This window comes from Mustela nigripes, chromosome 1 (assembly GCF_022355385.1).
Source record: "Mustela nigripes isolate SB6536 chromosome 1, MUSNIG.SB6536, whole genome shotgun sequence".
NCBI lineage: Eukaryota > Metazoa > Chordata > Mammalia > Carnivora > Mustelidae > Mustela > Mustela nigripes.
Genome location: NC_081557.1, coordinates 5,421,131 through 5,445,524, shown reverse-complemented (window position 1 = coordinate 5,445,524; position 24,394 = coordinate 5,421,131). Strand labels below are relative to the sequence as shown.

Here is a 24,394-nt window from a genome sequence, read left to right as displayed (position 1 = left end):
GGGGCGGGGTCAGGGGCGGGGCATCTCTTCGCCGGATGACGTAACCCCGCACTTCCGGCAGGCGCGGGTCGAGCGCCAGCGGGACCGCGTCACTGGTGCGCGCCGCGGGTCCGGGCGCGATGGCGGCGCTGGGCGGGGATGGGCTGCGCCTGCTGTCCGTGTCACGGCCGGAGCGGCAGCCCGAGTCGGCGGCTCTGGGTGGTCCGGGCCCTGGGCTTTGCTGCTGGGTGTCCGTGTTCTCCTGTCTCAGTCTTGCCTGCTCCTACGTGGGCAGCCTCTACGTCTGGAAGAGCGAGCTACCCAGGTGCGGGGGCTGCGCGCGCGGGCGGAACCCGCGCCTCCGCGAGGCGGGGCTGCGGGCGGAGCTTGGGAGAACCGGGGGCGGGGCCGCGCCGTCCAGAGGAGTCTGGGGGCCCCCAGAACTTACTGCTTCCTCCGTAGGGACCACCCTGCCGTCATCAAGCGGCGCTTCACTAGCGTCTTGGTGGTGTCCAGTCTCTCGCCCCTCTGCGTGCTACTCTGGAGAGAACTCACAGGCATCCAGGTGCGAAGGAGGTGGGGCAGAGGGCAAGAGGGGGTGGATCTTTGAGGTCTCTAGGGGAGGGCGAGCTAGACTGATGCCTCCTTTCCTGTGGCTCAGCCAGGCACATCCCTGCTCACCCTGATGGGCTTCAGGTTGGAGGGTATTTTCCCAGCAGCGCTGCTGCCCCTGCTGCTGACCATGGTGAGTGCTCTCGTTTTATTTTTCTCTTGGTATTAATGTGATTTTTCTTTCCATGCCCCCCCCCCTTTTTTAATCTTCATTGTGTCTGTCTTTGGACTGAAGGGTAACAGAAATTGTGAGATGGCCCTTGGTCCTCGGGTATGGATGGGTGGGAAATCCTGAGACCAGGAGGCTTGAAGTTTCATGAGGCCTTTTCTGAGCAAGGGCAGTGGATTATGGCTTAAGCCTTTCCTTTGATCGCCCGTTTTTCTGTCTCCAGATCCTTTTCCTGGGCCCACTGATGCAGCTCTCTATGGATTGCCCATGTGATCTGACAGATGGGTTGAAGGTTGTCTTAGGTGAGTCCTTAGGGCTGAAGGAAAAAGTAGGCACAGGCAGCCCAGTTCAGTGGAAGAAGGGAGTAAGCGGGCTCCTGGTGGGACTTGGACAGGAGATGAAGATGTTCTCTCTATAGCCGTCTTAACACGTAGCAGACGGCCTGTTAAGAGTTGGTTTCTGCATTCATGGAGGTCCCTAGGAAGCTGTAGCGGTACTTTGTGTGGACTAAAGACCTTTCTTCATTAACATTTGATTACTTCAAATCAGAGCTGGTCTTGAGTTCTGATTTTGATGTTTCCAGAATTTACTACCAGGATATCCTGCCTCAGTTACTAATACCTTTCTTTTTGGTCCTCTTGAAACATTTGTTTTATACTTGGTGTGGTAACAAAACTTGACTCTTCTTTGTTCTCAGGAGTATTGATGCCTGAGTTTGGCCTGGGAGAGGTTGTGGGAGAGGGAACCTGGGAGCCTCTAGGATCTCTGCTCAGTAGCTAATCACTAATTCGTCCTGGATCCCCTCCTTAGCCCCTCGCTCCTGGGCCCGCTGCCTCACAGACATGCGTTGGCTGCGGAACCAAGTGATTGCACCCCTGACAGAAGAACTGGTATTCCGGGCCTGTATGCTGCCCATGCTGGCGCCATGCACGGGCCTGGGCCCTGCTGTGTTCACCTGCCCACTCTTCTTTGGAGTTGGTGAGTTTGTCTAACCAAGTCCTGTTGAGATGCTCCCAGCACGAGCACCAGAAATGGGGTTTGGAGCAAGGGTGCGGCCTGTGAGGCAGTTGTCGAGGAATGAGACCTAGTTCTTGCCTTCCTCCCAGCCCATTTTCACCACATTTTTGAGCAGCTTCGTTTCCGACAGAGCAGCGTGGGGAGCATCTTTCTGTCTGCAGGTGAGTCGTAGAAACCTTGCCTGGGGCAATCCTGGTTTGGGTGTGTAAGGGTGTCCCTGAAGGCCGTTCTGGAGGAAGACGTGGGAACAGAGGGATGTAGTGTGGGAAGGGCCCCTGGCCATGGGAGTTGGGGCGTAGAGGACAGCCATAGGTCCTGGGGGAGGCAGCCACTGCCCGTAGGGGGAAGGGGGTGTCTCTGGCTGATGGGTGTGCAGTGCTGGGGCAGAAGAGCGTGCAGCTGTGGTCACTCGAGGCCTCCCCGTCTCCAGCGTTCCAGTTCTCCTACACAGCTGTCTTCGGTGCCTACACTGCTTTCCTCTTCATCCGCACAGGTTGGTCCTCAGTCTCTGACAGGTCCCCCGCCCCGGGGGAGCTCGGGCCCACAGGAGTGGGTGGGAGAGTGGGAATGCTGTGTTTGTGGTAGGAGTGCCAAGTGTCTTCCACTGTCGTTGAGACAGGCAGAACCAGGGCTTTCAGTCTGCTGAGGTTGGAGAGGTGGAAGGGAGCAGAGGCCCTGTGGTGTGTGGGCGGCCATTCATCTCCTGTTTCAGGAATGTGGGTGATTAGCCCTGGAAGGGCCCTGAGAGGGGTGGGGATGTTCCAAGAGCTGCTCTGTCTCCCCTCCCTAGGACACCTGATTGGGCCGGTTCTGTGTCACTCCTTCTGCAATTACATGGGCTTTCCTGCCGTGTGCGCTGCCCTGGAGCATCCGCAGAGGCGGCCCCTGCTGGCAGGCTATGCTCTGGGTGTGGGACTCTTCCTACTTCTGCTCCAGCCCCTCACGGACCCCAAGCTGTACGGCAGCCTTCCCCTTTGTGTGCTTTTGGAGCGGGCAGGGGACTCAGAGGCTCCCCTGTGCTCCTGACCCCTGCTTCTGACCCGTGCTCCCATGAACTCTCACGGGCTCCCCAGCCCCTCCCCACCAAGGGGTACTGCAGGGGAGGAGCTGGCTGGGGTCCCCGAGATCTCAGGAATTTTTGTAGGGGATTGAAGCCAGAGCTAGTTGAATCCCAGGGACCAAGAGAAAGGAGCAGATATCCAAAGGGTGCAGCCCCTCCAAAGGAGGTTGAGGAGCAGCTGGGAGTGAGGGGACAAGGGGCAGGTCCCAGGAGCTGTGCACTCCCTTCCTCACTTTGGACTGCTGCTTTTCTGAGCTCCTCTGCCCCCCTCTGCCTCTGAAAAGCTGCTCGGGGGTGGAATTTACAAAATCCCTCCCCCCAACTTCCCAGGGTTTTCTCATTGTCTTTTTGCATCAGGACTTTGTATTGAGATATTAAAGAGATTTAACTTGGGTAACATGGCCTTGGATCTTTGGGAATCAATCTGTTTGGGTTCTTGTGTCCTCACCACCTTTCTTAGCTACTTTAAACCCTAATCTCTGGGCAGTTCAGCCGGACAGGCACAGTTCCTGAAGTAAAGGGCAGGATGGGGTCCTCTGGCTGCCTTGGGTCTGCAGGCTTAGATGGACCTGGGACTAGAGGTGCCAGGTGTGAATTCAGCTCAACCTAGGGCCTGATCCACGGTGGAAGCTCCAACCTGTGACCTGAGACGACAGAGGGCTGACTGGGCTCTCCACCGGGACCTCCCCGAAGTCTGCCAGCCTCACATTACAGAAGGAAGAACAAACACGTTCAGAATGGGAAAGGAACCAGCTCAGTGTCACCTGGGAGTAGAGGCTTTTCTGGCTTGGACCTCTGCCACTGTGCCACTAGTCTGGTCCCTGGAGGAACTCAAAGACTGCAGCCCTGAGAGCATCAAGGACCCCGCTGAACAACACTGGAACTCAAGGTTCATTCTTAGAGCTTTCTAGTGTTCTACCTGCCCTTCTTCTTCGGATAGTCTTCATTCCCTGCCTCTGGAACTTGAACTTTGAAGGAGTATTATGCCTTGAGGTCTCACTCTAGACTGAAGATGGTTGCCCGTCCCGTCCCGAGCCTGGTGGTTGAAAGGAAATGGGTGTGCAGTCCCTCCCCAGGGTACTGTGGGTTTAGCTGTGGCTACGCGACATTCACCTGAATCTAAAAGGTCATCATGATGGTCACACCTACCTTGCTGTGGAGAGCTTTCCTGTCTTCTGGCCTGTGTAGCAGCTGTTGCGGAGGCAGAGGAGGTGAGCATGGCCCTACTTTAGAGGGTACCTTTGGAGTCTTAGGGTCCAAAAAGGAAACCCAAAACTGTCCCCAAAATTAAGTTGTGGTACCCCAAAAGCACAGGGCTGTGCTCTACCCCTTGCTCATGTTCCTGCTCAGGAACTGCCCAGTGCCCCCCATGTCACCTCTCCTGTGGGCGCTCAGGATGGGCAGCCATGCAGTCGGTCTGCTGTCCCCCTGCAGGTGAGGGGTTCTCCTGGAGGCTTGGTTAGGGAACGGGCAGAATGAGATCCTGAGACTCCTGACCGCCCACTAACACCCTCCTGCCCATCTCCAGAGTCTGGTGCCTGTTTACATCTCGGCCTCAGCTAATGGGGTGGGAGGTTGGCTCTGATTTGAGGAAGTAAAGCACTCTGGTGGGGAAGCAAGGCCCCTGACAGATTGGGTCTGAACCCTCAGCCTCTTACTAGCTCTGGGATCTTCGATGAGTTATTTAACCTTCGTAGGACTCCGTTTCTCTTTCCATGAAACAGGACTGACTCACTGTGTTCATGGGTGTTGAGTGCTTAGAGCAGCAACCCTTCCCACAACTTCTTAGCACAACTACTCCTGTTTGGGGTGTAAACTGCAGGCACTCCGTGGTGGCTGAAGCCAAGGCTGCTGTTCTCTACCCTCCAAGGAGGAAGACACAACTGACCTGCCCGTGCCATGGGGAGTCCCAGCAGGCAGCTCTGTCCCTCTGCTGAGTGGCGCTGCACAGGACCCGGTATGGAGGGCAGGGGAAGCCAGTTTTATTGAGCAAAGTTCTCGGGACCTGGAGCCTAGGTCTCCTCCCAGGAGACAGGACCCCTAAACCTGCTCCCCCAGGTCTTCGGCCCACCTACACCACCACCTGTAATCTCCAACGGGGACAGGACCCTTGTTTGGCAAGAGATGACCATGTGAGCAGCTGTCCAGCAGGGAAGAGACAAGGCTGGAGGAGGGGAATGCGCCACAGCAGTGTGTCTCCTGCCACAAGCAGCTGAGGACAGGCGCTCCAGGGCTAGGCCTTTCTGCCCCCGGGCACTGTCTGGCCTGGGCCTGCCCTGGCAGCACAGTGTCTATGGAAGGCTTGGGGTGGGGATGGCCAGGCTGCCGACCTGGGGCAGATCACTCAATCTCCAGGATGAGGTCATCGCCCTCCAGTGTCATATCTGTGGTTACGTGGACCTTGCGGACAGTGCCCTCCATGGGGGACGTCACCACAGTCTCCATCTTCATGGCACTGAGCACACAGAGGGGCTGGCCCTTGGCCACCTTGGCCCCAGCTGCCACCTTGACGTCTATCACCTTCCCGGGCATAGGCGCCCCGATCTGGCCCTTCACGTCCTTCAGGGCCTTGGGATGGAAGTGCATCTCCTGCAGACGGGGCGGAGTGGGGGAGGCATGAGGCGCAGGCCCTCCCCGTCCCCACGCCCTGCCTGGCCCCGGAGGGACTATACCTTCATGGCCTGAGTGTCCTTGACCAGAATGGACCGCAGCTGTCCGTTGAGCTCAAAGAAGACCTGCCTCTGGCCGGCCCGGTTCAGGTCACTCACGGCGAGGGCTTTGATGTGCAGTGTCTTGCCCCGCTCCAGCTCCACCTACAGGGAGGGCGAGGAGGCTCAGAGCTGGCGGTGGGGGCAGCAAAACACACAGGCCTGGGCAGAGCAGCCCCCGGAGCCGGTCCCAGGCCAGTCCCCCAACCCTGGGCCTCGGCTCCTCACTTGCAAAGGCCTAGCCTCCTGGTCTCAAGGGTGCTTTGGGGACCTACAGCTTGTGAGGCGGGGCGACGGCCAAGCCAAAGCCTGGAGCTCTAGCTGTGCTGGTGTCCTTAGGGATTCAGGGGCAGGGGTCCTGGGGGGCAGTGTAGACAGGTGCCAGAGCCTGACCTCAAACTCCTCTGCAATTCTGGGTCCCTGCAGGAAGAGGCGGGTATTGAGGCTGTCCACGGGGCCAAAAGTAGCCGTGAAGTCCTTGAAGTGGGCAAAGACATCTGGATATATGGCCGCTGAGAGCACATCCTCTGGCGTCACCTCCTCCCCATGCCGCTCTATCAGCTCCTTCTCCAGCATCTGCAGATCCAGGGGTGGGAGGGAGGCTCCAGGCCGCCCCTCCACCCTTGGCAGGTCCTTTAGCACCTGGGGAGCAAAGCAGGGGGTCAGGTCTGATGCTTACACCCAGCCTCCCCCTCCCAGACTGTGCTGGTCCTTCCTACCTTAGAGCGAAAGGGCTCAGGGAACCCCCCGTGGGGAATGCCAATGTAGCCCTGCAGGAACTCTACCACGGAGCGGGGGAAGGACAGTTCTTCTGCCTGGGCTTCAGCCTCCGCCCGGCTCAGCCCATTCTGCACCATGAACTGGGCCAGGTCCCCCACGATCTTGGAGGACGGTGTCACCTGAAAAGAACATCCCCGGGTTAGGACACCTGGTGCCTTATGGATGCCCAGAAGCAGGGATAAGAACACTGGGGAAGGCTCACCTTGATGAGGTCGCCCAGCATCTGGTTGGCCTCTACATAGGCTTTCTTGACCTCCTTGAACTTGGAGCCAAGCCCCATGCTGTGGGCCTGGAAGTGCAGGTTGGTGTACTGGCCCCCTGGGATCTCGTTCTCGTATACGTCCGAATTGCCAGACTTCATGGTGGCCGTGCAGTCAAAGGCCGCGTACAGTCCCCGGGCCCCCTCCCAGTACTCACTGTAGTCAAACACACGCTCCAGAGGCACCCCTGCAGGGAGGCCGGGGAAACAGCCTAAGCTCCCAGCTTCTCTTCCCAGCACCCCGGGGCCAGCTCAGGTCCCAGCTCAGGTGTGGGGCACGGAAGGCAAGGTCAGGAACTAACATCTGGATTCTAGCACAGGCCAGACGCCACCAGGACTCTGAGGGCCACAGCTGGGAGGGGAGGGTCATGCACCCTCGCTGTTCCTACCTGTGTCCAGGGGGGTCCCTCGGGTGCAGGCCACCAGGGCCCCCATGCTGGGCTGGGACGTCATCCCGGACATGGAATCAGCTGCCACATCCACCACATCGGCCCCAGCCTGGGCACAGGCCAGCATCGCTGCCACACCTGCCCCGGATGTGTCGTGGGTGTGGATGTGCAGCGGGAGGTCGGGGAACCGGTCCCTGAGGGAGCTGACCAGCATGGTGCAGGCCGCCGGCTTCAGCAGCCCCGCCATGTCCTGGGGCAAGGAGGAAAGAAAAGGCGGTAAGGAGGGGGCGAGGTGGGGTTGGGGGGGGCGGGTAAGGGCCTGGGGGGGGCCTGGGGAGTCCCGGGACGGGGATCCAGGCACCTTGATGCATAGGATGTGGGTGCCGGCTCGCACCAGCTCTTCGGCCAAGCCCATGTAGTACTGTAGCGAGTACTTGGTGCGGCTGGGGTCGGCCACGTCCCCGGTGTAGGAGATGGCGGCCTCCACCACGCCGCCGGCACTGCCCGCGGCCTCCATGCCCAGGAGCAGATTGGGCATGTAGTTGAGGGAGTCAAACACCCGGAAGACGTCCATGCCGTTCTCCTTGGCCACCTCACAGAACCTGAGTGGGCAGGAGAGCCCGAGGGTCAGTCCCACCTCACGGCCCGCCGCACCTCCCGCTCCGGCTCTGGCCTGGCAGGGGGAGGGGCACCCACCGAGCCAGTGTGTGTGTGGGGGGGGGGCGCCCTGGGGTGGACAAGGCCTTTTCTGGGGTAGCCTGGGCTGGGCAGGGTCACCCCGGAGGCACGTGGCCCCCCAGAGCTGTCCTGCCCAGGTCAGAAGACAGCGGGCCAGCCCCCCGCGGGAGTGACGGTCTGAGCAAGAGAGCGGGCACCGAGCGAGCACTCGCTCCCGCGAGTTTTTAGTCCTTCCAGTTCTCCAAGCGTCAATTCTACACTCCACAAGATGCCAGATGGCAGCCCTCGCTGGCCCTCGCTGGGGACAGCTAGGAGGCTCAGCGCCAAGCCCCCTGCGGGGAGCACAGGCCATCGCAGTGTGGCGCGGCACCCGCAGGGTCACGCGCCAGTGTCTGCCCGCGCCCCTGACCCCAGGCTCACTTGAAGACCACGTTGTCGGGGTAGTTGGTGTAGCCCACGGCGTTGGCCCCCCGCAGCAGCATCTGGAACGGGATGTTGGGGATGAGCTCCCGGAGCTCCTGAAGCCGCCGCCAGGGACACTCGTACAGGAAGCGCATGGCAACATCAAACGTGGCTCCTGCGCGGGGACCGAGAGGCCCAGGTCAGCCGCTCACTCCCCTGGGACTCCACCACACCCTGCAGCTCCGCGGCCCGAGCCCCTGGCCCGCACAGCCATCCCGCACGCCTTCCGGCCCCCCCCCCACCCCCGTTCCCGCCCCAGCCCCGGCCCCAGCCCCGGCCCCAGCCCTTGCAGACTTTTCCCTTTGCGGCTCCCAGGGTAGCTCAGATCAGTGTCCTCTGCGCCCCCTTTCACAGCCCTGCGGCCAGTTCTCTGTGCGGGGACGAGCAAGCTGGTGGCTCCTCCCTGTCTTTGAGCTACTGGGGTCTCAGCTCTGTGAGGCGTGTCCGGAGCGGGCACCAGTCGCTGCTGAACAAATGAACACACGCCTCGCGCACCCCCCACTGATTTCCTCGGTGTGAACGTCTCTAGCTTCCGGAGTGGCCACACTGATACCCGATTCCTTCCGGGGGCTGCCCCGGCCTCCAGCCCTCCCCCGGCCTACCTCCCCAGTTCTCTATGCTGAAGAGGTTGCTGAAGTTGTGGGCGACGTAGGGGGAAATCTTTTTGAGATCGTGGGTTCGCACGCGAGTGGCCAGCAGGGACTGGTGGGCATCCCGGAAGGTCGTGTCCATCAGCAGCAGCCCCTGGTGGTTCCGCACGGCCCGAGCAAAGCCCTCCGGCCCCTCCCGCAGCAGGATGTCTCGGAAACCGGCCGGGGGCGGGCCTAGGGCAGACCGGGGTGTCAGCAGCTGTCCCACAGGCAGCCACCTCCTGTCTCCCCGAGTTGGCACAATGAATCTCACCTACCTATGGGCACCGCGGGGACAAGAGGGTCCGTGGGGCTGGGGCTGGCCTTGACGGGGATTGGGGTGCTTGGGCCGTTCACCATGACATGACCTAGGGAGGGAGGAAGTGGTGGGATGAGGCCAGGCGGGGGAGAGTCCCACAGGAGGGCAGAAGTGACAGCGGACGGGCCTGGGGATGATGGCTCCTCCTGGACCCCCAGGCCTCTCCAAAGCCAGGGCCTCCTGGATCCACGCAGTGGGGACCTACTGACGGCCGCACGGACGGAAAACGGGGCATCTCCGAGATCCGGAGCAAGGAAGGAGGTGGGCAAGGTGGGAGGGTGAAGCCAAGGAGGGCGGGGCCGCGGGGGCTGGGACTCTTCTAGGCAGGGGTCAGGAGCAAGGCCTCTGGGAGGGGAGAGCAGGGCAGTCCGGGGTCAGACCGAGGTAGTGCAGCAGCTTCTGAGCCCGGTTCTGCGCAGGCCGCAGCTGGAACAGGTCCGGGTTCTCGTCGATGAACTGGGTGTCCACGGTGCCCGCCAGGAACTGCTGGTTGTTGAGCACGTTCTGCAGGAAGGGGATGTTGGTCTGCAGGACAGAGGGGGGAGCGTCACCATGTAGCACTGTTGGGGAAGAGGCGGCCGAAGGTGCCAGCCACCCTGGGCCAGCAGAGCCCCCCTGCCACCCTGTCCCCCAGGATACTAGGCTGAGGTCTGAGGCCTCCCTGTGGGATGACACTGTCCCATCTCACCAACCCCCTATCCTGGCAAAGTGCCCTGAGTGTCAGAGGGCTGAGCCTACCCCCCCCCCCCCGCCCCGCCCGCCCAACCGTGCTCCCCCCAGAACAGGTGCTGAATCACTTCTTCCTTCCTCAGTGATCTGGAAGTTCGTTCCTCCCTTCCACACAGCCCAGGAAACGGGTCAGGCCTTTCCCACAACCCTGCGACACACGGCAGCCATGCTCCCCTTCCCAGCCATGCTTCTTGACAGATGTCCCTATGCCCCCCACCCCCAACAGCCGTACTCGGGCGGCCTCAGCTCCATCGCGGCGGCCAACTCCTACGGCCCTCTCCCACCTGGGCACTGTTGCCCTGGGCTTCCAAGACCTCCTGCTCTCCTCCTCCCCAGTCCCCACTGGGGGCTCCTCTCACCCCTGCAGGATGGAGTTCTCAGAGCTGTCACTGGGCCTCTTCTCCTCACACAGCACATTCTCCCCGGGTGCCTCATCCTGGACTTCCAGCTCCTGAGCCAAGACCCTAAAGTGGAAATGCCTCCTGGGCACCTCTCCTTGTGCGGCCCTCACACAAGCTCACCATGTCTGAAGTCCGCTTCCCTCGCCCGCCGTCCTCTGCCTTCTGCTGGGTGCTCACTGTCCACCCCGTCACCCCAACCTACGCTCCATCACGCCCAGCAGCCACTCGTGTGTCACTGGCCAGGCCAGATGGTTCTACCATGGTCACCTCTAGACTCTATGAGCCCTGGTCTCCAGACATGTCATCTGCCAGGCTTCAAAGTCACGGCCCCCTCCAGCCACACCGGAGTCGCCTCGTGAGCTCTCATGCCGCCACACCTCTGCACCTGCCTGGTAGGCTCTTCCAGGAAGTCTGAACTTGAAGGCCTCTGGCGGTACCTCCCCCTCTCTAGCCGGCTTCCGTGGGATCAGCTGTTGCAAAGTGCCTCCTGGGCGTCAGCTTTCGCTTGTCTGCGCTCTTCCTACACCTGCGAGCCCTGGGAGCGTTCTGGGGCAGGGCTGCTGCAGGACGTGCCTGTGTCCACCTGCTTTGTGCCCAAGGGCCCTCTTTTTCTTCTTCTTCTTTTTTTTTTTTTTTATTTATTTGACTGAGAGAGAAGGAAAGGGAACACAAGCAGGGGAAGTGGGGAAGGGAGAAGCGGGCTCCCCACTGAGCGGGGAGCCTCAGGCGGGGCTTAATCCCAGGACCTTGAGATCATGACCTGAGCCAAAGGCAGACGCTTAACCCACGGAGCCACCCTCCCCCCGCCCCTCATTAAACTACTAGGTGGCAGCTTCAAGCTGAAGTCGGGCAAGTCCAACCCAGAGGCCCCATGGTGGCCTGGAAGCCAGCACGGAGACATGTCCCATGACTGCGCCGCCTCCTGGGTGGAATTCGAGCATGCACTGCCTGTGACCACAGGCAGTCACTTCAGATAAGGTATCTCTGTGTGTCATCCACTCATCATCTCTGTCGGCAACTTCAACAGGGACTCATGCTTCTGGGCCCTGCTGCTACTCCGAGAAGTTTTACCTGTCACCCCCTCCACCCTGGGCTCCTAAAGCCTGAAAGTCCAGAAGGAAAGGGTGCCTCCCCCAAAGTCACTGCGGAGTGGGACTCCGCCAACATTGCCTCATGCCTCTCTGGTGCGACAGATCGGCTATCTGTCCCTGAGACTAGTCCCTGCCCCTCCTAAAGAGATGGAGCTTTTCATCCGGCCCAAGGCACAGCATGTGAGAAGATACAAGCAGCGAAGCCATCTAACGAACCTAGAACCACATGCGGGTAAGAGGGATTCTCAGAGGCCTCTCCTGGTCCACCCTCCGTTCCCCATGTGTAGACTCCTCCCCCTTGGAGATTTTGTGGGGGATCAGCCATCCCTCTGAACGGTGAGCTCAATGCGGGCACAGCCAGGACCATCCGTTCCTGATGTACCCCTACTCTCAGCACAGAGCGGCTTGTGGCGGATGCCAGCAGACTGTGTCCCACGGGAATGACAACTCTCCGGGAGGTGAAGGGAGGAGCTACCCCCACTGCTGGGCGCCAGAGTGGCCCTGGGCTAGACTCCGGTGCCTGCCTTCTGCAAACGCAACAGCTGAGGCCCTGGGAGCAGCAATGGTCAGGAAAAGCTTCCAGCTGCCAGGCAGCTGCGCCCCTCAAAGGCGACATCTCTCCTCTCGGCCCCACGACGCACGTGGGGACGTGTCATTCATACCCCTTGGCCAAAACCAGTGAAGTGTTTTCAGCGGTTCAATAACTTGCCTAAGGTTACCTGCTGCACGGGGCAGAATCGGAATTCCGTTTCCCAGGGGTCCTGGCCCCCCCAGTCCCTAGGAATCACGTCTGGAGGGAAGGGGCAGGGGCGCAGGTGGGGGTGTCCGGGGAGCCTGAGGACTAGGAGCTACCTGGAGAAGTGGCGACTCGCTTCCCGGAGGACCAGAGCGCGCTGGCTGGCTCCGAGCACTCGGCGCGCCCACGGGAGCCCCGGCCCTCGCAGGGAGGAAGCCGGGAACCCTCCTCCCACCGCACCCCCCCCGGCCGGGAGCCCCTTCTTAGCCCAGAGGAGCTCACCCCCGGGCGGCCTCCCAGCCGCACAGCCTGACCGGGGGAGGGGGGGGAGGGGCCGCGGGCTCGGCGAGGACCACTGACGCGCGGCTGCGAACAGGCGTGCTGCCGCCGGCCTGCTGGGAAGCGGCGCCGCGCCGACCAATCGGGCCGGAGGCGGAGACCGGTTGGCTCCCGAGCGTGCCGGGCGGGGCGGCGAGGCCGGGCGGGGGAGCGAGGGGCGGGGCGCGGCACCAGCCGGGAGGCCGAGCCCTCTCCGCCCCACCCCGCAGCCGGCCTGCCGGGGGCGTCGCCCCAGCCCCTCACCGCCCCCCCCCCCAGGCCCCGTGCCTGTTGGGGACCCTCCACGTGACTCGGTGATGCAGAACGGTTATGACCTTCAGCGTGTGTCTGTGAGGGTCCCAACAACAGTGCGGGTTTGCGCCCGGCCCTGCCTGTGGGTGCGGGGACGTGTGGGTGTGTGGGCATGTGTGGGTGTGTTGGGGAGGGTGCCCGGCGACATGTGACAAAGGCTCCCGTCTCTGGGAGATGGTGAAGGGGCCCGCGAGCCGGCGCTTTGTCTGGCTGTCTGCGGAGTGACGGTTGGCGCGGCGGCGGCGGGCGCCCGTGCGGTGCAGGATGCCGGGGCGCCAGGGTGGCCGGGAGCGCGCGCGCCTGTGCCAGGGTGAGTGCGCTGCGGCAGCGCCGGGGGACTGTGCGGCGGGCCCGCGCCAGCCCGGGCCTCGGGCGTGACCGGGAGCCACCCGTGGGCGCTGCAGTGGCCGCGTGTCCCCGTGACCTCAGGAGCCAGCCGGCCCGGGTGGATCCCCGTGCGCCCCTCCCTGTCCGCCCTCCACGTGCGTGTCCGCGGAGCGCGTGCTCGCCGGCGCGCACCCGCCTGCCTGTCGCTGCCGCCGCCGCCGCCGCCGCCGCGAGCCGCCGGGAAAAGGTGCCGGGAACCGAGAGAGCCGGGGCCGCGGGCCCGAGCGCCATGGGCAGGAGGGCGCGCGGCGGGCGGCCGGTCAGCCCCGGGCCTCGCCCCCGCGGGAGAGCCGCCTGGAGTCGGCGGGGGCTGGCCAGGCCCACGGGGAGGCCGGCCCGCGCCCCTTGAGCTACAGACACCAGGTGAGGGGGCCGCGGGGCACGGCAGCGGTAGCTGGCCAGGGAGGGGCGACGGGCCACGGGAGGGGCTGGGGGGGGCGCCTTCTCTGGCGGGGGAGGGGATGGCGCGGAGGGAGGGGGCTGGCGGTTCCTGGAGACGCAGAGAAAGGAAGTTCCGGGACCCTCCCTGCTCTAGTGCCCACCTCCGCTTCCTGCCTCATGCTGCACCTTGTCCCCAGAGCCAGGACCCCCCTACCCGCTTGGGAAATGTGACCTTTATTCCGGGGGGGCCTGGCCCTGCAGGCCCCAGCCTTCTTTCTGCCCCTGGGGGAGAGAGAGAGTCCAGGGGCCTCTGGCCCTGACGCCACCCCCCCCCACACACACACACACATACCCAGACCAGGCTCTGGAAGCTGGCCCTTGAGACTGGGCGGTGGGCACAGGGGGCACCTGCACCTGCCCCACCTGTGCCTGGGCTCCGGCCCTTCCCTGCAGGGCGCTCACCATGGCCCCGCCACTCCTGCTGCTGCTGCTGGCCAGCGGAGCGGCCGCCTGCCCACTGCCCTGTGTCTGCCAGAACCTGTCTGAGTCGCTCAGCACCCTCTGTGCCCACCGAGGCCTGCTGTTTGTGCCACCCAACGTGGACCGGCGCACAGTGGAGTTGCGGCTGGCGGACAACTTCATCCAGGCCTTGGGGCCGCCAGACTTCCGAAACATGACGGGGCTGGTGGACCTGACACTGTCCCGGAACGCCATCACCCGCATCGGGGCCCGCGCTTTCGGGGACCTGGAGAGCCTGCGCTCCCTGCACCTGGATGGCAACAGGCTGGTGGAGCTGGGCTCCGGCAGCCTCCGCGGCCCCGTCAACCTGCAGCACCTCATCCTCAGCGGCAACCAGCTGGGCCGCATCTCGCCTGGGGCCTTCGACGACTTCCTGGACAGCCTGGAGGACCTGGACCTGTCCTACAACAACCTGCGGCAGGTGCCCTGGGCGGGCATCGGCGCCATGCCCGCGCTGCACACCCTCAACCTGGACCACAACCTCATCGACGCGCTGCCCCCGGGCGCCTTCGCCCAGCTCAGCCAGCTCTCCCGCCTCGACCTCACGTCCAACCGCCTGGCCACGCTGGCCCCCGACCCGCTCTTCTCCCGGGGCCGCGACGCTGAGGCCTCGCCCGCCCCCCTGGTGCTGAGCTTCAGTGGGAACCCCCTGCACTGCAACTGCGAGCTGCTGTGGCTGCGGCGGCTGGCGCGGCCCGACGACCTGGAGACGTGCGCCTCCCCGCCGGGCCTGGCCGGCCGCTACTTCTGGGCCGTGCCCGAGGGCGAGTTCTCCTGTGAGCCCCCGCTCATCGCACGCCACACGCAGCGCCTCTGGGTGCTGGAGGGCCAGCGGGCCACGCTGCGGTGCCGGGCCCTCGGCGACCCCGCGCCCACTATGCACTGGGTCGGCCCTGACGACCGGCTAGTTGGCAACTCCTCCAGAGCCCGGGCTTTCCCCAATGGGACCCTGGAGATCGGAGTGACGGGCTCCGGGGATGCAGGGGGCTACACCTGCATTGCTACCAACCCTGCCGGAGAGGCCACAGCCCGGGTCGAGCTCCGCGTGCTGGCCCTGCCCCACGGCGGGAACGGCAGCGCGGAGGGGGGCCGCCCGGGGCCCTCGGACATTGCTGCCTCGGCCCGCACCGCCGCTGAGGGCGAGGGGACACTAGAGTCTGAGCCAGCTGTGCAGGTGACGGAGGTGACTGCGACCTCAGGGCTGGTGAGCTGGGGGCCGGGGCGGCCTGCAGACCCCGTGTGGATGTTCCAGATCCAGTACAACAGCAGTGAGGACGAGACCCTCATCTACCGGTGAGGGTGCGGCCCGCAGCCCCCGCATGGCTCCCTACGGCCCTCAGAGCCCCCCTCTAGCCCTCCCAGACTTGGCCACTTCCACACACCCCTCCTCAGCTTCTGAGCTCCCTGCAGAGAGGGGGCGGCGGAAGGCAGGCACCAGGGAGAGGTGGGAAGTGCCCCATGGGGTCCTCAGTCCAGGCCTCTTGGCGCTTGGTCTCTGTGCAGAGGCGCACAACCCTGGGCCGCGCGCACCGCCTTCTTTCTGGCCCTGGCCACGTGCCACGTGCCACGTGCCTCCACACCGCCTCCCCCGCTTGCCCTGGGCTTGTGCATCCACACACTCGCCCGTCCAGCCCCGTGCTCTGTCCCCAGCTGCACACACTCATGCCTGTCTTGGCTTCTCGGCCTTCTGGAGTAAACCGAGGCCCAGGTGGTCCCAGGGGAAGGGAGTGTTCCCAGGTGGGAGCTGGGAGCCGGGGGTGAGGGTGGGGGCAGGTGCCGTGGGGGCGGGTGCCGAGGGGGCGGGGGCTGGGGTCAGAGCCCGGACCTAGGCTCTGACCACCCACCCCTGCCCACAGGATTGTCCCGGCCTCCAGCCACCACTTCCTGCTGAAGCACCTCGTCCCCGGTGCCGACTATGACCTCTGCCTGCTGGCCCTGTCACCTGCCGCTGGGCCTTCCGACCTCACAGCCACTAGGCTGCTGGGCTGTGCCCACTTCTCCACGCTGCCGGCTGCGCCCCTGTGCCACGCCCTGCAGGCCCACGTGCTGGGCGGGACCCTGACCGTGGCCGTGGGGGGTGTGCTGGTGGCTGCCTTACTGGTCTTCACTGTGGCCTTGCTGGTTCGGGGCCGGGGGGCCGGGAACGGCCGCCTCCCCCTCAAGCTCAGCCACGTCCAATCCCAGACCAATGGAGGCCCCAGCCCCACGCCCAAGGCCCACCCACCGCGGAGCCCACCACCGAGGCCGCAACGCAGCTGCTCCCTGGACCTGGGAGACGCCGGCGGGTGCTACGGTTACGCCAGGCGCCTTGGAGGGGCCTGGGCCCGGAGGAGCCACTCTGTGCATGGGGGGCTGCTCGGGGCAGGGTGCCGGGGGGTGGGGGGCAGCACGGAGCAGCTGGAGGAGAGTGTGGTGTGAGGGGAAGGGAGTGAGCCCGGGGTGGGCCGGGGAAGGGACACAGAGCCTGGGACCGGCAGCCGCTGGGCCCGGTGGGTCAGCACGGCCTGGGAGTCCCTCCTGATTTTACCCTTGGTACCTCAGGCCTCCTTTGTACTTGGCAGGACAAGGGGCCCTTGCCCCAGTTCTGGCCTCCAGGCCCGCATTCCTCTGACGGGTGCTCACAGCCGCCGAGGCAGGGCTGCAGCCACCAAGCAGGAGTCTTGTTTTTCTTTATAATAAAATTGTTGCGTACACCTCCGTGCTAGCCTTGTCTTGTCCTGCTAGGCCCCCTGACAGGGGAGGGGGACAGGTGGGCCAGTAGACACCCCCAAACAAGACAGGGTCAGGTTCAGGGCCACTAGCCCCACGGAGGTGGCCCAAAGAGCTCAGGGTGCCCTTGGCCTTGCCTAACAGCAGGTGCTTGGGGCTGGCGCCTCCTGTCCCAGGTGAGCCAGACCGGCCCCTCGAGAAGGGAAGGGGCTGTGCTGGAGCCCTCTGGGCCCGGTGCCTGCACCTCTAAGTGCAGAGAGCACCCCTTCCTGGCACGACATGGGCAAGATGGGACGGCCTCGTGGAAGCACGGACGCCGGGCAGCACAGAGGGCCACGGGCACGAGGGCCACGGCACCGCCCTTCAGTGCGAAGGGACCTTTGGCTGGCAACACTCCAACTCTGTATAAAGTTCCCATGGCTTCCACTGGAGACCGCCTCACCACTTCCCAGGGCAGCTTCTGGATTTGTACCCTGTTACCCCAGAAGGACTGGAAAGGCTTACAATTCCACTGCTTTGGTATCAGCCCAAGACCTGGAAGGTTCATCAGTCCTAGAGGTCCTGAGCACCAGCTGCTCCACTGGTTTCCCCCCCACCCTGCTTCTTCCCGAGGCTTCGCTCTAGGCTTGTCTGGAAAGCCCGAGTCAAATGGTTGCTGGACACTGGAGCGGCAGACACTGGGATGAGGGGGCACTGCCCTGCTTTTGTTCCCCACCCCGACAAGCTGCAGTCCGGGGGGGCGCGGCTGGGCCCTGCTCTAACTCCCCTTGACCAAGACCCCTGCCGGCCTCTGGCCGTGGGCACAATCCCGGCTCCCAAGTGTCAGCTGGGAGGATCCGATGCTCCAGACACGAAAGACAGTGGACATGGGGCTCTCCACGGCGCTTGGCCCCCCCAGACGCTTTAAGAACATGAGATGCCTGAGCGCCAGCGCAGATGGCAGACACCAGCACCCCACAGCCCGTGATGCGGCCCAGACCACAGTGGCCGCCACACCTGTGCCAAGGAGCACATAGTGCCCGTGTGTGAGGCCTGCCGGGTTCCAGCGGGCAGCCCGCGGAGAGCTGGACGACGGGCATGTGCGCGCACACGTGGGCCGCCAAGCCCCCACCCCGGCGTGTCTGCAGTTCACACACACGTGAGCCCGGACATGGCCCAGGGGAGATCCCGGTCTAAATAAATGAAAAGGTCCTCCGCGGAACAGCACGAGAACAGGAACCCTCCAAGGGGCCGTGGCGAGAAGGCGGAGGCGGCCCGGGACTGAGGGGAGGGGGGCCTGGGGTGTGCCGGGCAAGGAGCTGCCGGGCGTGGACGGCTCTCGATGTGGCAGGAGCCCATAGCCTCGCTGGGGTGCACATCTGGGGAGGACTCTGGTGCCCCAAGGAACCAGAAACCTACGTCCCACAGCTGGCCTTCCCACCTTCCTCCTGGTGAGCCCCGGGACCCCTGCCTCCCTTCTCTGCCCTCAGCGCCCTCGGGCAGGAGGTCCTCGTGAGCCTGCCAGGCTGGGGGACGGGGAGGGTCCGATGACCTGGGCACACAAGCGTAGGGACCAGCGGTAAGGACAACAGGCCAACGAGGGCAGGCGGGTGAAGGGTGGGGTAGTCGGGCCCCATACAAGGGTCATGGCACATCCTGGCCCCCAGAGCTTCCCCAGGACACCATGCTGGCAACATCAAGGCCCCTAGGGAGGACGTCACGACACATCTCTGTGTGCGCAGGAACCCCCAGACCAGGAGCCCGGAGGCTTCCCACGGGAGAGCACCGAGATCCCAACACTTGGGGAACGGCCACCGCGTCTGAGGTGGGCCACCGGCCTGAGGGGAGACGGCTGACCCCCCACTGGCTCTGCAGGTCCCCTGCCTCCCTCCTCCCCTCTCAAGTGCTTTTTCAACAGGCTTCTGCAGCACCCACTGGAGCCCGTGCCAGGACACACGAGAGCCGCGCCGGTGCGTGCAAGGCCGGGCCCCGGGCAACGGCGAGAGGACAGAGGGGCTGGGCGGCACAGTCCGCTGCGGCGGGACCCTGCTCCCGGCCCTCATGCCGCAGGGCCTCTGCAGACAGCCCCTGGCCCGGGGATGCCCACGGATACGCAGGCAGAGCCGGCCTCCGGGACAGGACAGCATGCGCCTGTGGTTTCGTCTCCGGCTACAGACACAGGGAACCAAGAAGCCATTGAGGATGTCAGGTCCCTGCCTGGCAGCTGGGCCCCGTGCCTCCCCCCGGCCTCCCTCAGGCCTCCGGCTGCAGCCTCCTCCCCTGGCTGTCCCAAAGGCACCCGACATGACACCCACGTGCCAGGCCAGGGGACAGGGCAAGGAGGGCCGGCGGGGGGCTCACTTTATGCCAAGGGACCTCTTCCGCACAGGCTGTGCTCTCTCACCCAGGGTCTTCCTGGGACTCAGAACTACCTGGCGAGCGTGTTCAGAATGCAGGCTCTGGGCCCCCCACCCCAACCGATGAGATCAGAATTTCCAGACGGGAGACCCGTGATCTGCTGACCGAAAAGCCTCCAGGTGATCTCCCCTAAGAAGGACAAGCAGGAGCATGGGGCTCCCTGGAGCAAGACTCCCGGCTCTGGCCGAGGGCCCCGAGCACCCGAGCACCCAAGGAGCCCAGGCCCACTCCCAGGGTGGCGGAGGGGCCCAGCCCCAGCAGAGCAGCCAGGAGAGTCGCCGTGCGGCCAAGGGGCAGGCCTAGGGCGGGACTGAGCACCTGGAAGGCAGGCAGAGCCGACGGCCTCTCACCTTTACACCTCGGACCCGGAACTCGGCAAGGGCTCTGCTCATCTTGGTGGCAGCCGTAGGGTGATCTTTGCCGTGCGCGATGACTTTGACGAGCAGGGAGTCGTAGTGCGGGGAGATGACAGCCCCTTGGAAGGCCGACGCGTTATCCAGGCGGATGCCCATGCCCTCTCCGCTCCGGAACACCTGTGGACAGGGGCGGGCAGAGTCAGGAACCAGGTCGGGAGCAGGAGTCCGGATGCGGCCCCCAGTCCAGGCTGGACGTGTGCGGGTGGGGCCGGGCGCCAGGCCTAGCACAAGGGGCGCCAGCTCTGGCTGGGGCAGTTCTGCCTCATTCCCACCAGTGAAGCCCGGGGCATCCCACCTTCTCTGGCTGCCACATGGTCACCGCATCCTTCCCCTGAGAGAAGCTGGCAGGGGAGGAGGCGAGAAAAGGCGCAGGGGAGGACCCACCCGGCCAGCGCCAGGCCCGTGCGCCCCGAGCCCAGGGCGGATGCAGAGCTCCGCAGAGCACAGAGAGGGGCCCTGGGCAGGCCGCAGCCGGATGCCCTGACCTTCCTCCCATCTGCATGACCAACCCTCCTGCCTCTTAGGCTCACTGATCCCATGGACATCTGTGCCCACCACGTGCCAGGCACCGAGGTGAGCAGTTAAAAGAGGACCCGTGATCCCAGGGGCTCCCAGGCTGCTGGGCACAGGCGGACGAACAAGGAACTCAGACTGGTGACGGGGACGTCGCCGGACACGAGCAGGACAGGGAGGGAAGGCAGGCCAAGGGGTTTGAACATACGCTGTGAAGCGATGGGGAAGCCCTCAGTGTCCCCCCACTTTCCCTTCCTTCCAAGAGGGGAGAATGGGAGGGGGAGGGCGCAGAGGCAGGGGAGATGCGGCGAGCGGGGAGCAGGGCCGGCCCCGGCCCCGGGGCTCTCAGGAGAGCAGGTCCAGCCGGGCGCGACGAGAGGGAAGCAGGGCAGAGCGGTGCGGGTCCTGCAGCCGACTCGCGGGGGCGGGCGGGGGTTCCAAGTCCACGGCTGGATGGGACAGGGCCCCGGGGGACAGAGGTTTAGCGTGTCTGGGGTAACAGGTACAGACACGAACACCCGTGACGGGGCCCGGGGTGAGTCCCGGCAGGGAGAGCCCACACCCGGGCCAGGGGACCCCCGTGAGGCACGGGGAGGGGGGACGGGGAGCGGGGGGGACGGCCCGGGGCATGGGACACCCACTGCACCAGGGTTCTGCTTCTAAGGGACACAGGCCTGTGTTCGATAAAAAGGAACTTAATAAAATATTTAAGGGCGAACACTCAGCTGTGAGCAGGAACTGTCAGCTAAAAATATTCTGTGGTAAACCAGGCTCCGAGGAGCCAGAACGTGGAAATGGAGGTGGAGGAAGGCCACGGGGCGTCGCAGGGCTGCCCCTTCCCCACTGAGGGCAGACAAGTCAGGGCCCCCGCTGGACAGCATTCCGGCCTTCAGGCGGGCCCCCACCTACAGGCTTCGACTGTTCCAGAAATGGAATTCCAGTGGCAGCTCTGCCTCAAGCCTCCCGGCTCCGCAACTGTCAGAATCCAGCTCTCCTGTTCCCTCCCCGCATCACTTGTTTCTCAGAAGCCTAGTATCCGCCTCCAAATCAGCCTGGCCCTCTCCCCGGGCCAGAACCTGAGCTCTCGCACAGTCCTGCTCCCTCAGAGGCTCCAAGCAGATGGGGAGGTGGTAAAGCAGCAGAGCTGGCAGCAGTGCTGCTGAAGGTTCCGGAACATTCTCAGCCAACGTGAGCGAGAGGACCAGGGACGTACACCCCGCAGCTCAGAGGGTGCCTGCCCCGGGCCGGCGCAGGGATGTGAGTGCGGGGGGGGGGGGGGGAGAGGGATGTCTGTGCTGAGGAGGGGGGAGCACAGCAGACACTCCCGGGGACAGAGGCACAGCAGGGCCCACCCCCACGTCTGCCCACTCAGCCCCTGGCGCCCCGAGGCAGCCTCCTCCCTGCCCTCCACCATCTCCCTGGCTCCCCCCTTGATCCCTACTAAGCCCCTTGTTCAGCCGGGCCCTTCCACTGGCACATCCGGGCCCCAGTCCTTTGCCCCAGCCCCCGGGGCCTGCCTGGCCGACCACACTCCCTCGGACCGAAGGCAGGAGGGAGGCCGCTGCTCTGTCCGTGGGATCTCGCAAGAAGCTGAAGTCAAGGGCCTGGGCTTCGTTTCTGGGGACCCTGCTTTTGGCTCCACCCACTGGTCTGCTCCCCGGTCCACGGGACTCCCTCGCCGGTGTCTTTGCCTGTGCTCCCGGCCGTCTCCCCTGGAACGCTCTCTCCCTGACCCTTGGACCAAGCCCGGCTCCAGTCTACCCTCAGCCGGCCCCGGCCAACCCTGGCCAACCCCGGCAAGGGTGCTCGTGCCCGGCCAGGCCCACAGGAGGGTCTCTCTGCCCCGACAGAGACCAGGGTGTGCGCCATGGGCAGGCGGGCGTACCTCGATGCGGCCAGTGTCCGGCTGGAAGCTGCGCGCGGGGTCCTCCGTGGTGACCCGGCACTGGATGGCGCAGCCATTGATCCGGATGTTCTCCTGCCGCAGGCCCAGGTCGGGCAGGCTCCGGCCCTCGGCCACGTGGATCTGGGCGTGGACCAGGTCCACACTGCAGGGAGGTGCAGAGCGTGAGGCAGGGGATGGACGGGGAGAAAGGTCCCCACCCGTCTGCGGACCCTTCACCGGCCTGGGTGGCAGGCTCCCTCCAGCCAGACCAGCATCCCCTGCCCCTGGCCCAGGGGACAGAAGTCCAGGCAGCTGGAACAAGGACCGGCGGCCGGGGAGGGCTCCGCTGAAGCGTCTGCGTCTGCCTGCCCGCGTCGGCCTGCCCCGGAGCTCGCCACCCAACGCCCCCTCGCCACGCCCCGCCCTACTGCCTGCCCAGGGCCCTTCTGTCCTCCGGCCTCCCCCAAGCCCTCCCTTGATCAAGCCGCACTTGAAGCCTCAGACACTCCACACGGAGAGCCGTGTGCACTACACCCTGAGAGAGGCGGGGGCTGTGAGTGCGGGGCTGGCTGACAGGGGAACGACGGGCTGTTGGGAGGGTCCGTGAGGGGCTGCGCAGCTGTGAGGATGCCGCCGTCCCCCTGCGATCCGGGCCTCGGCCGCACCTACACCCCAGACCGCACCCCATGGAAGACCTCAACCTCAGTGCATAGAACTCTCCTAATGTGTATGATTTATAAGCTTGGCCTCACGGACTGCAAGGTTCCTAGGGACAGTGACAGATCCAAGCATAACAGCTGTTTCAAAAACAAAACAGAACAAAATAACAAAAAACTCAAAGTTTAAAATGTGTTGTCACTGAGGCCTGTTGACAGGGGCAGCCTGTAACCAGCACCGGCAGCTCTCCCCTGGCGCCCTGTACTTCCTGCTGGAGCATGTCACAGCAGCACCGGCGACTGCGTGCAGCCTGGACTGAGGCTGGGCCTCCACTGTGATGCTCTGGGAGTCTGTCACTCCCAGCTGAGGAGCCCGAGGGTCAGAGAGGCTGCAGCTCACCCCAGCTCTGTGTGGGTAGTGGCCGGGGAGGAACCTGCACCTGGTCTGACACAAAACCCCCACTCCCAAGCTGGCACAGATGTCCGTCCTGAACAGAGCAGGCCGGCGGCTGGCCCGAGACACACAGCATGTTCACCATGGGGCAATCAGGCCAAGTCTCGTGGAGCCAGAGTCAGATGCCTGAGCATCCACCTCAGCTCAGGCTTTAACCTCGAGAGGACAGAGTCTGAAGCCTCCGCGCATCTGCTGGGCACAGGCAGGCCCCCACAGCATCCTCAACCTCAGGAGAGGGTCGGGGGAGGAACAAACTGTCAGGAAAGTTCAGGTGAGAGGGACCGGCCCTGAGCCAGGGCTTCACACTTCAATGGCTCAAAATAGGATCTTGAAACTACTGGGTGGTTTACAAAAAGGGCAGATTTTTAAGTGTCTCTACTCAGTGCTGTGGGAGCACAAACGGACACAATCTGAGGCTCAGGGAACCACACAGGAACCGTCTATCCCCAGGACTTTTCAGAGGGGAGGGAGAGATCTACACACCAAGACGGAAACGACCCCCCTTATGGGCCTCAGAAACCAGCAACGACCCGCCTGCCTAGCATGAGAGGGGGCTGGCTACCTCCCTAAGCTACGAGACACGCACGCCTGCAGTTCGGAGAACAGGGGCTTGGAGGACGCCTTCCACAAATACGGATTATAAAAGTACAACAGAAATTCTCCACATAACATCTCAGTTGCGGCCAGCTGTTTACAGAGTTAAGTAAGGAGATGAAACAAAACCAGGACAGTTAAAGCAGGAACAGGCGATGCTGGGCTGGCCGGACCTGGGCCTCCGGCTCACCCGGAACCCGGGAGACCACACCTTCCTCCAGCAGGCCTGCGCCGCCTCGGCATCCCGGGTCCGAGAGAGGGGGATCTCAGTCTTTTTTTTATTTGCTCCTTTACTCTTTTTTTTTTAAGTTTTTCACTTTTTTTTTTTTTTAAGATTTTACTTATTTATTTGACAGAGATCACAAGTAGGCAGAGGCAGGCAGAGAGAGAGGAGGAAGCAGGCTCCCTGCTGAGCAGAGAGCCCGATGCGGGGCTCCATCCCAGGACCCTGAGATCATGACCCGAGCCGAAGGCAGAGGCTTAACCCACTGAACCACCCAGGCGCCCCTGCTCCTTTATTCTTACAATAGGGCATATAATACTTTTCTTTTTTTCTCTCTCTCTTTTCTGAGAAAGAGAATCACCTTAAGCTGGCTCCATCCCAGAACCCCAAGACCATGACCTGTGCCGAAATCAGACGCTTGACCCACTGAACCACCAGGCAGGCACGCCCCATGTAATGCTCTTCTAATGTTAATTTTTGTAAAAAGCAAACACCTAGACCCCTGACTGCTCTCCAGTACAGGGGAGACAAGCTGAGCTCCCAGGAGCCTCTGGCGTGGATTTTACTGGTGACCCAGAAGCTGCCCCGCCCCAGCGGCTGCCACCCCCTCCC

General features: G+C 63.8%; 3 protein-coding genes across 10 annotated transcripts in view; 2 read left to right on the top strand and 1 right to left on the bottom strand.

Annotated features, from left to right (window-relative positions):
* Positions 1–22: 22 nt before the first annotated feature.
* On the top strand, positions 23–3,238 carry RCE1 (Ras converting CAAX endopeptidase 1). 5 transcript variants are annotated; one of them, XM_059400519.1, is made up of 8 exons: positions 23–304; positions 442–544; positions 641–724; positions 984–1,062; positions 1,571–1,738; positions 1,867–1,938; positions 2,165–2,270; positions 2,568–3,238. In XM_059400519.1, exons 1-8 carry the CDS (start codon positions 120–122, stop codon positions 3,115–3,117), a joined length of 1,347 nt encoding a protein of 448 aa, XP_059256502.1. In that variant the 5' UTR covers positions 23–119; the 3' UTR covers positions 3,118–3,238. The 5 variants fall into 5 exon arrangements, with proteins under 5 accessions (XP_059256502.1, XP_059256530.1, XP_059256512.1 ...); XM_059400547.1 differs by having other exon boundaries at positions 2,208–2,270; positions 2,568–2,895; XM_059400529.1 differs by having other exon boundaries at positions 2,154–2,270; positions 2,568–2,895.
* Positions 3,239–4,797: 1,559 nt separating this feature from the next.
* Positions 4,798–24,394, bottom strand: part of PC (pyruvate carboxylase) — a 94,010-nt gene continuing 74,413 nt past the window's right edge. For all 4 annotated transcript variants that reach the window (XM_059400464.1, XM_059400474.1, XM_059400493.1 and 1 more), the window contains 13 exons: positions 21,856–22,018; positions 19,392–19,574; positions 9,442–9,586; positions 9,021–9,110; positions 8,716–8,937; positions 8,072–8,228; positions 7,335–7,575; positions 6,974–7,223; positions 6,528–6,772; positions 6,265–6,444; positions 5,939–6,187; positions 5,510–5,650; positions 4,798–5,426 (listed from right to left, as the gene is read on the bottom strand). In XM_059400464.1, coding sequence (XP_059256447.1) covers positions 5,178–5,426; positions 5,510–5,650; positions 5,939–6,187; positions 6,265–6,444; positions 6,528–6,772; positions 6,974–7,223; positions 7,335–7,575; positions 8,072–8,228; positions 8,716–8,937; positions 9,021–9,110; positions 9,442–9,586; positions 19,392–19,574; positions 21,856–22,018 — 2,515 coding nt within the window. In that variant the 3' untranslated portion in view covers positions 4,798–5,177. The remainder of the gene's footprint in view (positions 5,427–5,509; positions 5,651–5,938; positions 6,188–6,264; positions 6,445–6,527; positions 6,773–6,973; positions 7,224–7,334; positions 7,576–8,071; positions 8,229–8,715; positions 8,938–9,020; positions 9,111–9,441; positions 9,587–19,391; positions 19,575–21,855; positions 22,019–24,394) is intronic.
* Positions 13,308–16,460, top strand: LRFN4 (leucine rich repeat and fibronectin type III domain containing 4). Its single transcript, XM_059400506.1, has 3 exons — positions 13,308–13,398; positions 13,870–15,228; positions 15,792–16,460. Exons 2-3 carry the CDS (start codon positions 13,880–13,882, stop codon positions 16,351–16,353), a joined length of 1,911 nt encoding a protein of 636 aa, XP_059256489.1. The 5' UTR covers positions 13,308–13,398; positions 13,870–13,879; the 3' UTR covers positions 16,354–16,460.

Bases quoted from the DNA above. Each gene is read 5' to 3' on its own strand.
- RCE1 (XM_059400519.1), top strand. From the start codon at position 120: ATGGCGGCGCTGGGCGGGGATGGGCTGCGCCTGCTGTCCGTGTCACGG. The intron at 305-441 runs GTGCGGGGGCTG...CTTCCTCCGTAG, and splicing joins TGGAAGAGCGAGCTACCCAG to GGACCACCCTGCCGTCATCA. The intron at 2,271-2,567 runs GTTGGTCCTCAG...TCCCCTCCCTAG, and splicing joins TTTCCTCTTCATCCGCACAG to GACACCTGATTGGGCCGGTT.
- LRFN4 (XM_059400506.1), top strand. From the start codon at position 13,880: ATGGCCCCGCCACTCCTGCTGCTGCTGCTGGCCAGCGGAGCGGCCGCC. The intron at 15,229-15,791 runs GTGAGGGTGCGG...CCCTGCCCACAG, and splicing joins GACGAGACCCTCATCTACCG to GATTGTCCCGGCCTCCAGCC.